At 41.6% G+C, this 17,650-nt stretch overlaps 2 protein-coding genes across 9 annotated transcripts in view; both read right to left on the bottom strand.

Moving 5' to 3' along the window:
* LOC308405456 (transmembrane protein 65-like) overlaps positions 1 to 8,980 on the bottom strand; it is a 41,022-nt gene extending 32,042 nt beyond the window's left edge. Inside the window, exons 1-2 of the mRNA XM_080896124.1 lie at positions 8,739 to 8,980; positions 8,070 to 8,412 (exon numbers count right to left, since the gene is read on the bottom strand). Of these exons, the coding sequence (XP_080752250.1) occupies positions 8,070 to 8,376 (307 nt within the window). The 5' untranslated portion in view covers positions 8,377 to 8,412; positions 8,739 to 8,980. The remainder of the gene's footprint in view (positions 1 to 8,069; positions 8,413 to 8,738) is intronic.
* Positions 8,981 to 10,306: 1,326 nt separating this feature from the next.
* LOC308405431 (protein MTSS 1-like) overlaps positions 10,307 to 17,650 on the bottom strand; it is a 49,496-nt gene continuing 42,152 nt past the window's right edge. For 4 of the 8 annotated variants that reach the window (XM_080896073.1, XM_080896075.1, XM_080896079.1 and 1 more), the window contains 7 exons: positions 16,639 to 16,903; positions 15,553 to 15,666; positions 14,955 to 15,194; positions 14,563 to 14,778; positions 13,681 to 13,840; positions 13,296 to 13,577; positions 10,307 to 13,209 (listed from right to left, as the gene is read on the bottom strand). In XM_080896073.1, the coding sequence (XP_080752199.1) occupies positions 12,740 to 13,209; positions 13,296 to 13,577; positions 13,681 to 13,840; positions 14,563 to 14,778; positions 14,955 to 15,194; positions 15,553 to 15,666; positions 16,639 to 16,903 (1,747 nt within the window). In that variant the 3' untranslated portion in view covers positions 10,307 to 12,739. The remainder of the gene's footprint in view (positions 13,210 to 13,295; positions 13,578 to 13,680; positions 13,841 to 14,562; positions 14,779 to 14,954; positions 15,195 to 15,552; positions 15,667 to 16,638; positions 16,904 to 17,650) is intronic. The other 4 variants (XM_080896074.1, XM_080896076.1, XM_080896078.1 and 1 more) reach the window with 3 other exon arrangements.

The following is a 17,650-nucleotide window of genomic DNA, read 5'->3' as shown; positions in this document are numbered from 1 at the left end:
TATTATTATTATTATTATTATTATTATTATTATTATTTTTTTTTTAATTAAGACACGTTATACACGCAAGTGGAAAAAAAACATGTGCAAGAGTAGTTGCAGACAGACAAATATAATATTTTAAATTGTTCCAGTAAAAACAGTGAATGCAGTTTTTTTAAGCTTGTTTCATGTCTAGGCAGCAAAGTATTTTACATCAATTTTTTCCCAAGTTCAGTGTGAAACCAACAAAAAGGTGATGTTAAAATGTCCCGCGACCTGACAAGGTAAGTGCTGTGTTTAAATTCAATCAAGGAACGGAGGTCAGCAGGCAATCTCTGCAGCAGAGCCTTGTAAATAAAAATAGAAAGCTGCTGCTTTAGATTTGCTCAGTCCAAATTTTTCATATATGATACAGTGGGGTGTAAGAAAGCCGTCTGTGATGAGTCGTCATCCACTGTGATACTGAGAAACAAGAGGCCTTTAAGGTGGCAACAGAAGCATGCATGTAAACAATGTCATCAGAATCAAGCGCAAACAAAATTGTGGATTGAACATTGAGAAACAAGATTTGTTTGCATATAAAAATCCAATTTTCATTTTTAATTTTCTTGACTTGCTCCCAACTCCAAGATCCAGGTGGATGAGTTATAGAAAAATTCACTCCACTTGGAATTTATATAGCAGGGGAAAATATCAAAAGAGGCCAAAACTGCATTGTATGATAATATACTTTTTGATTAGGTAAAGTTGGACATTTTAGCACGGGACTATGTGGGAACTAAATCTCTTTCACTCTGAATACCTACTTTACATTGTATCTCCCTTTGAATGAGTCTTCACATTTGTATACAATCTACTTTGCAATGCAGCAGAGCACTTAGATTTACACGTAACATGAGAGGAAAAAACTTACAAAAACCATAGTTACAGTAGCAAAAATGGAAGATTTTCACAGAACAAAACAGAAGAGAATGTAAACACTTACAGTACCACAGAGAGACGCTGTGTAATGGTACATTACAGCAACAAAACAGTGCTGGGATTCAGCGGGCATACAGTCGCTCCTCACTGCTTAGGCCCAGATTCTGATCGACCTCACACCTAATGCTCTCCCTGGCACTCTTTTATATCTTAGAGCATACTGTTGTCTTCACCCTGCTTTACTTCACATGCACAAACACACATCCTTATTCCACTTCTTTAATGAGCACACTGTAAAATGTTTATTTGAGCATCATGCATGTATTAGAGCTGGGCGATAGAATGATAACGATATGTATCGCGATATAACTTTTACTCGATAGAGAAATTAAGCTATCGCGATAGACCTCGCCGCTCTTGTCCTCTTAAAAAAAAAAAAAAAAAAAAAAGGTCAGCCAATCCAAATTAGGTAGCGCAGAGCCGAACCAATCACAGCCGCAGCGTCACGTCGCCTGACTTGTTACGTACAGCACAAGTGCCAAGCCGCACGTGTGTTTGTTTGGGAAGCAGCCAGCGGGTAATGGAGGAAATGAGTGTGCCGACTAGAAAAATCAACCGAGCGTGACCGAAGAGAAAACAGATGATGGTTCCAATGCCGGAGAGATTGTCGAACGGAAGAGCCATAGAAGTTCCGTAGTTTGAAGGTATTTCGGCTATTTCAAGTCTGACAAAAAACAGAGTAGCGTGCACTGTAAATGTGCCGAAAGCAAGTCTGGAAATACAATAAACTGGTGCATGCGTCACACTGCGCCACGTTATTGTTTCGGTGAAATGAATTTCTACAATACTGTTAATTCTACTCTCTGCAGTGTTTAAATGCTTACATATACACACAGTTACTGTCCCTCCACACATACGACTCGGTTCTGCTTCTATGCCCCAGCTTTGTTTACTTTTTCCCACCGAGGCTTCTAGACTTCTGATTGGCCAACATTTCTGCACGGTTAGGAATCTAGCGCCACCTGCTGCTTTGGCATGTTCATAGCAGCGTTTTCCTTCATTTCTGCCTTTATGTGTGGACGGGATTATTTTTAAAACGAAAACGGAAAATCTCAGTTTTCAAAAATACCCGTGTACGTGTGGACGTAGCCTCAGTCTCTGACTGGAAGCGCTAATTTGTCATTCGGCTTTTGTCAGACTAAAGTAACTGTTAAAACTGTTTGAAAAGCTCAGCTATACAACAAGGAGAGATTGAGAATTTCCTTTTAGTTCTCAGTTTATTTGATATTGACAAAAGTTAGTCAGTTTTGTCTGTTCTTCTGTAAAACAAACTAAGATTTATTTTTAGAATTAATATTTTGTTTCTAAGTGGAATTGACAATTTAGTCTGTTTCGTTTGTTCTATTTTGAAACTTAAACGCTTTAGCGGCTGCCTTTTGTGTAGTTTGCAATATTTGCCTTTATTTATCTGAAAAAGTCTCATGTTCCTTAAGTACATCTACCCTGTTGAACTTATTATGGGAAATAAATATTTAAATAAAAACAAGCTGCTGATTATTTCACATTTTACTTGTGAGCAACGGCACATTTAAATCTTACAAATATAGTTATTTGGCTTATATCGTGATAGATATCGTTATCGCCTGAAATGAAAAAAACATATCGTGATATGAAAAAATCTCATGTATTGAACATATTTTTGGAGAGCAAAATTACTCATCATAAACTTTGCCTCTTTAGGTCACAATGACATAAGTGACAGGATGTTTAAGACTCATACTGATATCGATATTGGATTTAAAACTCTGATATATCACTTGATAAATGAAAATAGTTTCCTGGTGCCCATATACTGGCTAAAAGCTAACAAAATCCGTCTCAGCTACTCTCTTACTCACGTGGGTTGCCACAGCAGCCAGCACTTTTCCTAAACAACAACCCTAATGGACTTGTGTCTCCTCTCAGCATCAAACCAAGGATCTTTAGTTTGTTAGTTGCATGTGTAAACCACTACACTACGGAGCCATTACAGGCAAACACCTAATATCAGCTTGCTGATATATTGGTTTGGGCTCTACCTGTTTTAGCAAAATGTTTTAGCAAAAACCTGAAGAAAAAAAAAAGAAGAGACTCCTTGCTCTGTTTCATAAAAACAAAACTGAAAGATTTGACATATTTTTTTTGATAACTTTTACTGTCATTCAAGAAGGAAAGTGCCAAATCAAACATGCAGATCCACTGGAGAAAATAAGGAAGTGGCCAAAAAGTATCTACTCAAGCTAGCTGGGTTGGTTAGCAGCTACCCAGCTTTACCCTAATGATAATGGCCGAAAGGCTTAAAGCATTCTAAACAGCATCCTTATCTCATCTTTTTAATACAATCTGTTTAAAACTGAGATGAGGAGAAATTATACAGCTTTATTGTCTATAGGACATTAGAGCATCTCTGTAGAGGTTTTGACCTAAGTGTTGATAAATACCACTGATATAAAGCTTGGGATGACATTTCTTGCTTTCAAGCCTCAATATGTAAGCAAACTGTGCATGCAGTATGAATCTGTTGTTCTTGAGGCAAGCATTTTCAAATATAAAATATAAACTGAATTTAATATAACGATCCATCTCAGCGGAAAACGCATCCAGTCGATATGGCCGCAACCACCATGAATCTACCGCAGCACACTCCATTAACCCAGAGGACTGGCCGGTCCTAAGATAAGTCAGCAAGTGCGAATCACAGGCAGACAGAAAATGGAAAATAAGGGTTTGGCGTCAAATGTCCCACAGACTGGAAGTGGCATAATGATGGATGCTCATAAGCCTGTCAAAAAACTCAACCTACCTGCCAGCAAAGCAGTCAGGGAGACCGTCGACCAGTCCAAGCAATTACAGATTCAGCTAGACTGCAGCCTGCATCCACAGTATGTAAGAGAATCCCTCAGGGTTTTTATAGAGCGAAGGTGAGGATGTCAGCAGGCTCCAGTCAGGCAGGCCCCACAAACACTGGCTTCTGTGTCTTCTCACCTCATTCTAGTTTATTTTGAGAAGATTTGGAATTCTAGGATGTGCCATTTAAATGAAAGATAACCTGCAAGTATCATAATCGTTCAAGAGAAACATGAATCGGTATTATCTTTAAGATTTGATGAGTGTTGAAATAGGTGATTTTCTTCATCTGCAGGCGTATAGATAATGATGTACTTTTGGAAAACAGTAATATCTATCTCTGCAACATTCTCCCTCTTTGAATTTTTATGTATATTTACAGCATATTTTTTGTAATGATTTATTTTTTCTTTTATTTCCTCTTTTAAAAAGACAACAACAGTCCAACGGCTGGTTATTTGCTCCTCCGAAGATGCCAGAGCGAGAAGATGTGGTACAGATGTGACACTAGCATACATTTTTGGTTTATTCTGACTTTTTCTCTAAAGGTTAAACAACTCTGGAGCTTCCCGCAGTTTGTGCATCATCATGGAAATCATTTCTTCATCACCAGCCAGGAGAGTAAACGTAGCTTCCCTGAAAATACGTACATGGCACATACTTTCTTCCACAGTCCTGAGCCTAGTGCAGCATTTCAGATTTTTAAAACCGATATTAATAACAGAGACAACAAGCAAGGAGCCTCAAAAGAGTTTCTGATATCTAGCTGTAGTTTTGTGACACTATAATTGTAACTGGCAAAGATTAAAACACGAAGCTATTAAATAAAACAACGAATATTTATTTTAAGAACTGACTCTGCACTTTATTCCCGAGAGGAATATGATGGGTGACAGCAGGGTGCTCCCAGAGAGCTTCGTATACTGTAAAACCTCATCACCATCGCTCATGTTTTTCCTCATTCCCAACCTCTCTTCTCCTGTATTGATCGACCCATTTCTTTCTGTCTCCACTCGTTGCAGATCATCAGCACACCGCCTCCTTCTCATATAAACTTATAATGTCATTGCTACGTTTCACGAAACCCAAGTCATGCCTCAGCGCTACACTTCTGGAGTACAATGGACTAAAAAACAGCCATGCTAACCTTCTAACATGGGGAGACATGTTGAGAGATAGTTTCTGCAAAAATGTTGCAGGAAATCTTTAGAAATTACAGCTATTTTTATACAGAGTCCCTCATTTTCACAGTATAATGAAACTAACATAATTTTAAATATAAAGACTGCTGCTAATACTTGGAAGAAAAATCAAATCAAATCACTTTTATTGTCACATCACATGTGCAGGTACATTGGTACAGCACATGTGAGTGAAATTCTTGTGTGCGAGCTTCACAAGCAACAGAGTTGTGCAAAATACAATAATGTAAACAAGCAAAATACAAGAATGGCTACATCTGAAACTAATAAATATATGTACAATATATAATAGTATATGCATTTCAAAAAAACCTTGCAGTCAATAGCGCCTTAAGTCTAGAACCCGTGGACATCACTAAATGTCGTTTCCTTCCTTGAGATGCTCTGGCACACCTTTACTGCACCCAGCTTCATTTGCTGCTTGTTTGTGGGTCTTTCTGCATAAAGCTTAGATCTTCAGTAACTAGAAAGCATCCTCTGTTGGATTGAGATCAGGTGACTGACTTAGCCACTGAAGAATACCTCATTTCATTGCCTTGACAAACTCAATGGTTGCTTTTGCAGTATGCTCTGGCTCATTACCCATTTATAATGTGAAATGCAGTCTGATCGGTTTCACAGCATTTGGATGAATCTGAGCAGAGACTACAGCCCTGTACACGTCACAGTTTATCCTGCTGCTCCTACTAAAAGTGAAATCAAAAATAAAAACTACTGACCTGGTTACACTGTAAGCAATATGCCCATGTCATACGACTGCTTCCACAAGGTTTGACAGATGACCCAAAGACATTTTTCAGAACTGTGCAGGCTTGTTTAGATATTTTTTGACAAAGTCTAGTCTGGTCTTCTTTTTCTTGAGTGTAACCAGTGGTTTGCACTTTGTTCACCTCTGTACTCACATTGATGAAAGACTCACTTCCTTGTAAACCTTGACAAGATGAACCTAACTCTTTGAGAGTATTCTTGACATGGTTAGATGCCGTTGTTTTCATTTACCATGGAAATAATTCTGTGATCATGCACTTTAGTTGTCTTCTGTAGTCTTTCAGGCATTTTAGTATTGCTAAGCTAGTTATTGGCTCAGTGGGGCGATCGTGGCTCAAGAGTTGGCAGTTCGTCTTGTAACCGGAAGGTGTGTCGTTGTGTCCTTGGGCAAGACACTTCACCTACTGGTGATGGCCAGAGGGGCCGATGGCGCGATATGGCAGCCTCGCTTCTGTCAGTCTGCCCCAGGGCAGCTGTGGCTACAACTGTAGCTTGCCTCCACCAGTGTGTGAATGTGAGAGTGACTGAATTGTGAAGTGCTTTGGGTGCCTAGAAAAGTGCTATATAGATGCAATCCATTATCATTATTAATGCATTCATTCTTTTCAAGTATGAACAACATTGTGATTTAGAAACTTCAGAAGTTATTGCGATCTCTGATAGATGTATTTTGGGTTTTCAGTCCAATGATGGCTTCCCTCACATGCATCAACACTGTATTTGGGCTTCATGTATAAAATTTCTGCAAGAAGCTATAAAATACAAATTCAACACTTTGAATCAACTTCATATATTAGACTACAATGGCACATATTATTCTGCCTAATTTTTCATAACACCGACAGGGAACCGGCCTGACCTGGCTGTGAAACTACTTGTTATTCAGTTGTCCAATTACTTTTGACCCTCAAAAAATAGGCGACAGTTTATAAAAAGTTGATGCAAAATTACTGTTAAACCCCTTAAATTAAAGCTAATAGTCTGCAGTTTAATTTCTATTGTTTGACTTCAAATTCACAAAAACTACAAATATGTGTCTTTGTCCAACAAATTGTTGACCTCACTGTATAAGCCTGAGAAAAAAAAAAAACACGTTCTCCGACTCAGTCCTCTTTGCTTGGCTGAACATATCAAGCCACTTTTTTCCTCTAACACTTTTTTTTGGCAGAAGCGCCGTCTCACCCATGAGAGAAGACAAATCACCAGTCCACCAGAGGACCCAAGAGGAAAGTCACTCACACTCATATTCACACTCAAAAGCGCTTTGGACCTTCCAGTACAACAAACTTACGTGTCTTTGAACTGAGAAGACACGTGTAACAGTTGTGTGACTCAAACACATTGTGCCTAACTACTAATCGTGGACCATAGAGACTGCAGACAAATGAAATGGGGGGGTGTCTGTAAAAATGCATTGTGTTTTATTAAAGTGTTGGAAAAACAAAGTCAAGGAACACTGAAGTGGCTCTGGCGTATTGTTGTGGCCCAAATGCCAAACCTCTGGTCTAAAAGATACACCTACTGCTGTATTTTGATAGTGGTAGTGCAGACCGATGCACACTCTGCTATGGCTATTTGATTAGTTCGAGATCTGGAGACTGATGAAAACTGCTGCATCTGACTGAGACTGTTTTTATATTCTCTGGATCCTGGAAGAGATCACTACCATTATCACATAAGAAAGATAATCAATCAGGAAAAAGTCTCAATGGCAACAAGGTTCTTTTTTGGGAGAGAGCTTCTTTTTTGGGGGGGGTCAAGAGTTTGGCATTTTCACCTTTATAAAGGAAAAGCTAAAGTGGGAATTTAGAGATCAGAGGTCAGGGAAGAGTCAGGCCATTTCCTCGAGATTAACAGCTCTTCGTAAGGAAGTTATGAAGGATTTATTAGAAGCTGCCAATCCGCCACCATGCCTCAGAAGCGTTAAAATGGGAGTACTGCTTTAAGAACAGCACACTCCTAACTCTACAGGTGACTTCATCCTTTAAGCCAGATGTCAATGGTAATAAAGCTGAAGCCTGAATATTTGTAACCCCAGAGGTAACCCTTGTCATCACACACTGTATCCAGGGACACAGCGATGAATAATAGATGCAACCAAGGCACACCTCCTTTGATCATTACGACCAAAAACAACTGATATCAAGCAAAACTTCAAAAGAAAGAAGGACTTTTTAAAAAAAAAAAAATCTGTTAAATATGACTAGCATGAACTGTTTCACATAAAGATTCAAGCTAAAGCACAGCTTAGGGGGTGGGCGGGTGTCACACTGGACACATATATAAAAGCACATGTAATGAATCACATACCTTGAGCAATAGCTATGGACTCGAACCTGTGCAGCTCTCTGAGCAGACAGGTGCGCTCAGACGGATGAAGGCTATAAATAAACTCCTTGGCTCCTCGGGGTGAGTTGAGGGGCTCCATCGGCTCCTTCAGGGGGTGTGTGCCCAGGTGACACCGCTGCACCACCACGGAGAGCGGGGTCTCCGAGGCGAGCTGCACCGGGGATGCTAGGGCGGGCGTTTGGTGGGTTTTGAGCGCGGCTCCGGTCAGACCAGTCCCGGCTCTGAGAGAGAAGGCAGGCCGCAGGACTCTCCGCAAGCAGGGCAGCATCTCTGAGATGGGGAAGTAGAGCGAAGAGCCGGAAACCTGATGGAGCAGAGCAGGCGACACCAGGCCTGGTTATCACCACTTTAAACGCGCACTCACCTAAAACCACATGGCGTAAAGATTTATATAATTATTTATCTCCAGTGTGGAACAATCGCGTCAACAGCCATCGCACGATAACATCCTGTACCCTCCACAGACAGCCAGGCTTACTTAACAGGAGCAAGAACCGGCCTGGCAATGATCACCACACTGACCATGTCGACGAAAAAATATTGATTGGAGCGGATTGAACGCATTTTCTTGGAAACCCAAAGGTGAAAAAACAGATTTGCCAGTTTTCTAACTTGACTTATCGGACTCACCTCAGTCGATGCTCCGCTGTCCCGTCCAACAACCTCCACAGGAAACCTTGAAAACAGTGAGGTCGCTCCGGCTCATACGCGTTCCTCCTTTAAATCCGGTGAGATTTTGCGAAGCCCAAAACCTTTATAACTAGCTGGGTGTTTATACTTAATCGCATTTTTGCGAGCCTGGAGCCCTGTCGGTGTAACCTCTGGCTGACAGGATAATGTGTGAAGCGGATGGGAGGGCACTTAAGCGGCCAGCAGCCCTGGAAATATTTTCCAATGGCAGCGCCGCTTTCCTCCGTGCGTAGCCGTGACGGCACCGCCACACGCACGTACAGTCAGGACTACACTGACGGTATGAGATGATTTTATGCCACATCATCTCATAAATTATCTTTATTTGCTTTATTATTATTATTATTATCATCATTGTTAATATTTTTTTAAAATGTTGGTAACCTTTCAGAAGTCAGTGTTGTGCGTATTCTCGCGAGGATACATTCTTACTGTGATTTCGCGCATCATCTGTGGTGTTTATAGTGATAAAGGTCTGTGTTTGTCTCCTGGGTGTGTGCCCATCACTCCCTCTGCTGTTATTCACGTGGAGCATTTGAATTATTCAGCCAGATAAGACAAAACTACCACGACGAAACATGACATCATGTGGAAGTTATTCGTTTTAGAAGGAGAAGCCCGCACCTCAAGGAAAAGTAGTGTCTGTTTCTCATGCGGTTTCTTTTGCTTCCTTTTTTTTGACTGTTTAAATGAGTAGTCCACTGACTATTTCATTGATAAGTATTTCCAGGCCTCTAAGGATGGGTGAAGTAATAAAAAAAATCCAAGTCGAAGCCTTGAATCAGGTTTGGATGTTTAAACTTGGATAAGGGCGGCCCCTGGTGGCCAAAATCAGGGATAACATTTCTATATTATTAATTAGAAATAACTTCTCGTGTTTAGGCACATTTTAATTAGTGCTTTGTGATCCTGCAAAGGTTGGTATTGATCCGACAGCAAGTAAATACAGGATCAGTATTGCCGACACCAATACTTTCAGCCTATAAGTGTACCTTATATAGGGGAGAGCAGATTTATAAAATCATCATCAGTAAAACACTTTTAACTTTCCATAAAAACTAGTGAACAAAACAAATAAATCTTTTAACATTTCATGTTTTGTTTTTTTAAATTGGGCTTTTTGGACACCTGAGACGTACTTGTGCTGATCCTACCCACTAGTATCGATTCAATAGTAATACCTGCTTTGGTATTGATGCCATTTATTTTCGGATTGATCCACCCACCTAATTTTAATCAGTATGTGTTCATAAGGGCAGCACTGTGATTAGCACCGTTGCCTCACAGCAAGAAAGTTTGAATCCACCTTCTGGGTAGGGCCTTTCTGTGTGGAGTTTGCATGTTCTCAGTGGGTTCTCACTGCCATGCCTTCCTCCCACAGTTCACAGACATGCAGTTTGTCGGGGTAGGTTAACTGTTGACTCTGAATATTCTCTCCCTCACTCACTCACTCACTCACTCACTCACTCACTCACTCACGACATATTCGAGAAGACACAAAGCCAAAACAAAATTAATATTCTTTATTATATTGCTAAAGCTGTCATAACAACATTTTTACCTCCTAAACAAAATGCATTAAAGCCTGAACTCTACAGGGACAGACTAAGAGGTCAACTCTCTGTGGGGAAGGAAAACAGCTAAAAACTAAACCGGAAAACAGACTTAACTATACTTTAAAACTTTCACAAACTATAAACTTCTTATAGGATATACTGACATTTGGCAAATATAATATTTATATATATTTATGCTAGTAATTTAAATATGGGACTTACAGGTTAATGATACAAGTTTTAAATGAGTGGACGGAGGTTTGCAAGGCGCAATCTGTTTAGCAAACTCCACTTTCAGTTCAGTCTCCAGGGGGAAAAAATCATCACTTTAAACAATAATTTACAAAAAAAAAAAAAAAAAAAAAAAAGAGAGTTGGGTTTTCGTTCCCACTCAGATGAAAATGCGCCGTTTGGACTGAACTGAAGTGGGTGCAGCTCTGCACGAGACCTGGGCTCATAATACTGATGAGACTCAAAACCACACCTGCTTTTTCTTACAAAAAACAAAACTGTGCTTTCAAACCATCTTATCTGAATTCATGATGCAAAATATACAGATGTGTGAAATAAGGGACTGACAGCGGGACAGTCGTGAACATTTGACTGAAAACTTTAGACGGCACTGATCGAGGGAACAGCTCTGCCACTCTGATATTTTATAGTAAGTATAAAAATAGAGACGAGTTGAGGAGGAAGACATTTAAAGAACGAGAAATGAAATAAATTAAAATCGTGTGAGATCCTGGACTAACTAAATAATATTTACAATTTCAAACATCCTGTAGTAGCCATGGTCTCACAGTGCTTGAACTGAAATGCAAATCAAATACAGACCAAGTGACACTAACTAGCCTGTTTAGCCTCTGGTCTAAGGACGGGCCTAGTATCTCATCTTATATGATAGTTTTTATGCGATTTCCTTGTCGATAACATAATCATCTTTGTAAAAACAACCAAAAACAACAAAACAAACCTAATTTAAAGTGGCAGTTGTAAAAACGTGGTCTGAAGTCTGAAGGACAGAAACATCATGGCGTTAACAAAAATACCATTTAACTCTGAAATAATGCTTCAGGTTCAATAAAATGTTTAGTTCTCTCTCTCTTTTTAAACAGAGACAGTATATACTTTGAGATTTATTGCTGCCGCTGTGAGCAATCAACGCCAAGCAGCTCAAACTGTGGTCAATAAATGACAAACAAAGGAAAGAGGTCGTATATTAACACGAGAACCTCTGACAAGGTTTAATCTGCCACCCATGAACGTGTAGAGATTGCAGATTAAATGAGTCATAAACTGAGGAGAAGTACACCCAATCCACTTGGAGGCAGTGCAGTATGATGATCCTTATGTCCCTGTTAAAAGATGTGGAACTGATTGATTTTGAACGATTGAACGAGCAATGCCGACACTCCCCGGTAACACAGACGTGCAAAATTATTTACAAACCGTGTCAATATGAACCCTTATAAAGAAGAACAGGACACAACTTTAGTCTCTCTTAATGTCACAGCGTCAAACATGTGACACTTTAGTCACACTGTAGCCTCCTACGACTCCAAATGCAACGCAGTCATTTCCTTTGCTTTTGTTTGGTTTTCTTTAGGAGCTTCCTGTGCTCATGGTGTCTCTGAGTATCGATGCATACTGCATTTAAGTCTTTGAACTGTGACTAGAAGCTCAGCACCTATGAACAGCCATCAGGGCGTGCCTCCAAATAAGCACTGATGCAGGTCAGGAGTTGCCAAAAATGGAGCCATCAAAGGCCAGCCGCTGAAGCCGTTACTGTAATAGAGCACTTTAATATCGCTCTCTCGAGGGCGTGTCGTACCTGCAGAGGTTATTGCCAAGTCATCAACAGTAAGAATGCTGATCCCACCGCAACAGTACAGTGCACTCCCAAAACACTGAGTCTGTGTACACATAATATACAGTACTTTTTTTTCCCCCACTCAGAGGAGACGTAAGTATTGTGTGAATGTGTGAAAATAATGAGTGATCAGTGTGGTGCTACTTATTAACAAAAACATGCTGTTTTATGCTGCTCTTTTACATCTGTGGGCCTGGAATTACAGCTTATACAAGGATTAGCACAAATGGCCTCATCCAGAGTGAGTTATTAACCTGGCTTTATATCATTTCTGAGGCAACGTAAGCCCAATAAGACAACTGCTATTGTCTTTTCTTTGAGTGATTGTAAATGGGGGCTGTAGCAGGAGGTTCTCACAGGTGACGAAAGCCAGCAGATAACACTGATATTGCAATGTGTTACAAGAAGCCTTTTAAGTTTACACATTGCACTTCTTATTTGCAACGTTCCTTTTTCCTAAAGCTTCTGACCTAATTTACAAATGAGGTCACACGTCTCCTGCGACCTTTGCCGAATCACGCGATGCGTGGTGCAGAGCGATCGTTGGTGAAGGTTCTCTTGAGCTTGACCCCTTTGCGGATGGCCATCAGCATGTCTCCTTCTTCTTGCTCTCCTGAATCATCTCCTCCTCCCTCCTGTCTCATCTCACTCTGAAGGTGCTGCTGGCTCACATAGTTGGGTAGATTGGGAGGGTTGGTTGTGGCCTGACCGCTCCAGGACGCCATGGGTAGCGTGCCGGGATCCTCCTCTCCTGTAAATGTTGGAGAACTGGGGGATTCTTCTCTGCCTACCATCTCCTCGCCTCTGTTCCCATTAACAGCTCCTGGCATATCAGGCACCGTGGGGATCTTTACAGGAACGACAGGAGTGCGAATGGGAATGGGGCCTGTACCTGTAACGGAGCCCGAACGGCGTCCAGAAGGTTTAGATGAAGGCGTGCGGCGGATCGTGGCAACTCCAGGGGTCACAATAACTGGACCGTGGCCTGTAGAAATGTGAAGAGAGGCATTTTGGGAACTGATGGTCACGATATTTTATCACCAACATTAAGAAAGTGGCCAAAACAGTTACCTGTAGGCGTAGGAGGATACTGTGCAGTAGGAGTAGATGCATAAGCGCCTGTGTGGATTGGTGTGGGGGGATAAGGCCCCGTGTGGTAGGCCCCCGGGCCAGGATAAGGTACCTGACTGCTGGGTAGCCCCGCTGTGGAGGCTGGGCGTTTGGCCTGGAACATACGTCTGTAGGACTGAGTGATATCACTATTTCTGGGGATGGTGGAGGACTTATCAAAGTCAGACTGCTGCTGCTCAGACTCTGGGTCTCCAGCCATTGAGAAGTAGTCGTAGTCTGATACTGGAATGAAACAAAGAAATAAGCAGTGTATGCACCCAGCCACGTGACGTATGATATGATGCTAGCAAGTTAAAAAGAAGCAGAGAACTGGTGAGTGTGCTACCTTGTGACGGTATAGTATCCTCAGAGCAGCAGGGTGTGTTGGTCTGTGTGCTGTAGCCACTGGAGCACTGGATAGAGTCTCTACTGGACCTCTGGGTGTCCAGTTCCAGACCTCTGGATAAGGCCAGAGCCAGATCATCCTGGGCCTCGATATCCCCGGCCTGGAGAAAAACAGATGCAATCAACCAACAAAAAGAAAGAAAAAACAAAACATTTAGTAACAATCTGAATGTTTGCCTGGAACCAGTCAGGTACAATTCATTAAAGTCATTAAAGTCATTAAATTCAACCCATTAAAGTCATTAAATGGGGACATTAGTGGTGGGAGGCTATTCATATCATCGAAATTCCAGGACAAAAACATTGGCCTGCAAGTAGTTTAACGTGGGTTCACCTGAAAGTCAAGTATCACAGTTGGCAATACACAGACTGATCTCCGTTTACAGACTTCATGAGTTAGTAGCAGTAAGATAGAAATGAATCACAGAGGAATTTTTATTTGACTAGCAAATGACCACAGCTTTTAAGCATTAGGGAGGGATCTAAGCAGAAACCATGTGGTGCTTCTCGGCATAAAAAGCCATGAAAAATTGAGAAGAAGTTAATTGAAGTTAATCAACAATTTATGGAGAGCATTCATGTAAAGTAGACCAGTAAATTTCTCACCAGTTGCTATTATTAACAGTATATTTGTCCAACACAAGAAGAGATAAAAAACAGGCTAAACAGTAAGAAGTGCAAATGAGATTCCTTAATTAGGAAAAACGTGTTACAGAGAGACCAAAAACCCAAAAGAACATTTGGCTGAATCCTCACTGGCGAACTAACAGCATGCTTGTTTAATCAGTTAACAAAAAGAGGGAGACAGCGACAAAAAACTGACCCTGACAGCCGCAGGTGTGTTCCTGTTCTTGTCTTGCACTAATGCTGATTGGCTTGGTGTTTGCAATGCAGCTGGAGCTGCGGTCTGGGCAGAGGGCGGGCTATTATCACAGTTCATACTCCCATTACTGTCCACCACAGCTGGACTCTCCTTGTCTTTCTTTCTCCGTAACGTGTTGACCATAGGCTGGTCATAAGGCCCAGGCTTCGCCCAGTCCTGTTAAAAAACGAGATGCAGATGTCAGTGTTTGTTGTTCATACTACATTTTTGGACTCAACTAAAGTAGGTAAACAACATAAAGAAAACCCAAATAATTCACTGAATGTGTGTTCAAACTGTAGACAAGGAGGACGGAAATATGTCGATCGTCAACTCAGAGGAGATGGACAAACCTTCCAGCTGGGGACTCGTGATGAAGGCATCATGGGGGAACCCAATGTGCAGTAGGGAGGGTAGTCTGGCAGCAAGGCTGATGCAGGACGTGACCATGAACGAGTGGGGCAGGAGGTGGAGGTTGAGGAGGAGGGAGGGAAGAAGGGGAAGGCAGTGTTTGACACTGAGCCCAAACTGCCCCCGTTGCTATGCAGGTAGGGGGAACTGGCTGGGCTGTAGTGGTCGAAACCATTGGACAACTGTTTGCGTGCATGCCGATCAGGAGGAGGGATGAGAACAGAAAGAAGACAAGCAAACAAATGTGTAATGGGATAAATCGTTTAAATGATAAAACAGTGGAAAATAAAAACAAAACATAACTGAGGATAACTCAAGTACAGGAAACACAAAAAATATACTAATCAAATCAACACAGAAGAAAGGAACTGCTCACGGATGCTGAAATGAATGAAAACTGGAGATGCACATACAGCATACAGAGTATCTTTGCATTACACTGAATCGATGGCATACACACCCGGGTTTAGAGTTTAGTATGAGGAAAGCATGTTGCGTGTGTAAAGCTTATAAGATTCATTGTGGATGAGTGTTTATCACCTTGTCAGTAGAGGGCTGAGGTGCAGTAGTATCTGCTAGTGAAGAAGGGGTGCTGCAGTCACTATGCAGCAGCCCTGTCTCTGACATCTCAGAGGGGCTGGAAGTGGGACAAGCCTGGGACAGCGAGGGCAGCGGCAAACAGGCAGTGACACGAGACCAGAAGGAGAGAGGAGCGGTAAAAGGAGGAGGGAGACATCACAGACGGACGTGTAAAAGGAAAGAATCAAAAGATAGACATGTCAGCAGGTAGCGAGATAGAAGCAGTTTGTTAAGAAAGCAGAGGCAACTTTTTCACTGTTCTCAGCAGTTAGTGCAGTGCACAGCCGAATGACTGCAGAAGAGGTGCACTGGGAGTCAAACCAGCATTAAATGTATGGACATCAGCAGTGCGAGGGTGAGTGCTGGAGGCTGGAAACACAAAGTTCCTTGTGATGTGTAAAGTGCGAGCTGTGAGGCCGTTCTCTTTCAGCTACTGTAACTACACCAAGAAAGAGGCAACGAGGAGGCCGATTCCCAGGACTGTACTGTAAATGGGTCAGAGTTAGACTTGCCAAACCACATTCAGTGCATCATAAAAACTTGGAGCCTAACTCTACCAATGTGTTCTGGACAGGGGAACTCTGGTTGCTGGCATGCCAAGACAACATCAACTAGTGCAGCTGCTCTCAGTGCTGATCTCCAACCGCGGAGCCCGCACAGACGATCCCTTGGACTACCTCGCAGACGATTAGATAAAAGTGACAGACTCAGACCTGCTGATAGAGACATGCTCTTAGCGACTGTAAAACATAATGTTGATGCTCTAACATGCAATTTTGCTGTAATTCATTTAATGAAAATACAATACACACCGCAGTCTGTCACAGCGGTTGACTTTTTAATAGCAGGATGGGCCTGACCCGTTTTGCCCTGGGCTAGAATGGAGGCAGACTAATTTCCTTCATATTTATGCTATAATAATAGCAGTGAAATGACTTCACCATGATCACACACACTAACTGCTGCCAGCTAACTGTCTCTCATCGTCTTGAGAGAGTTGGATCCAAAATTATGGTCAAGTGTGGGTATCTGAGGCCTCTTTCTTACCTTTTTTTCAGCTGGCAGTGGCGAGGACGACTTGGATAATGTGTACTGGTCTTGTGATGAAGAAATGAAGCCCGAGTCGTGGGAGGAGATGCTAGGAAGCCGAGCTGGGGTCTGCTGGGGTAGCGTGGAGCTGCGGTATCGATGGCGAGGGTGATGGTGGTGGAAGAGGTGGTGTGAGGAAGAGGAGGAAGAAGAGGAGGAAGGAGAATGAGAGTGAGAGCCACTGGATCCCCTGGAGTCACTACTGTTAACGCTGTTCAGACTACTGTGAAAGGGGAAGGAGCAAGCGATGAGGGTAAAGAGAATCAAGTGCACCCAAAGGCAGATTGGGTTGAAGGAGGGGGGATGATTGGGTAAGGAGGAGATAAAAGGAGTAGACATAAAGGCAAAGGTTTGGGGGTGGGGGAATGGAAAAGACATGGTGGGAAACAATTAAAACACCACACCAAGATGCAGCAGGCAGTGAATTAGGCCAATCTCCTCAAAAACAACAACACAAACCAACTCAAGGCGACTGAAATCATAAATGGCAATAATTGCAGGCAGGATTTGTGCAAGCTTTTTGAAAATATTCACAGGAAAAAATCATGAAAAACAAAAACAGCATAAACAGTGGGTCTTAATTACTCCGTGACTTCTAAATTAAAAGATCTGTCCTACTATAAATGCAGCGTGAAGCAAATTATGACAATAAAACAACTATATGCAAATCAAATCTATAACCAGCTCAAGCTGCTAGTGCTGTACTATGATGCAGCATCTGATAAAATGTGTATGCATTAACCAAGTCGCCAAAATCTCAGATGAAAAGGATATATTTGCAAAAGCCTTAAGAAACAGGAGGAAAAGCAGCAATTTTTGTTTTTGGCCTCAAAGTCTTGCATTGTTACCATATAGCAGTCAATCATAATCTAACATGTAATTTAAAGTTTTGGTCCAATCATCACACCCACAACCCTGAAATAGATTTTAGCACATTTTAAAAAAAAGACATAAAGCAATACACAACCCA

This window comes from Rhamphochromis sp. 'chilingali', assembly GCF_963969265.1.
Source record: "Rhamphochromis sp. 'chilingali' genome assembly, chromosome: 11".
Taxonomy (NCBI): domain Eukaryota; kingdom Metazoa; phylum Chordata; class Actinopteri; order Cichliformes; family Cichlidae; genus Rhamphochromis; species Rhamphochromis sp. 'chilingali'.
Note: the sequence above shows the minus strand (reverse complement) of the source record. Positions and strands in the feature narration are given on the sequence as shown.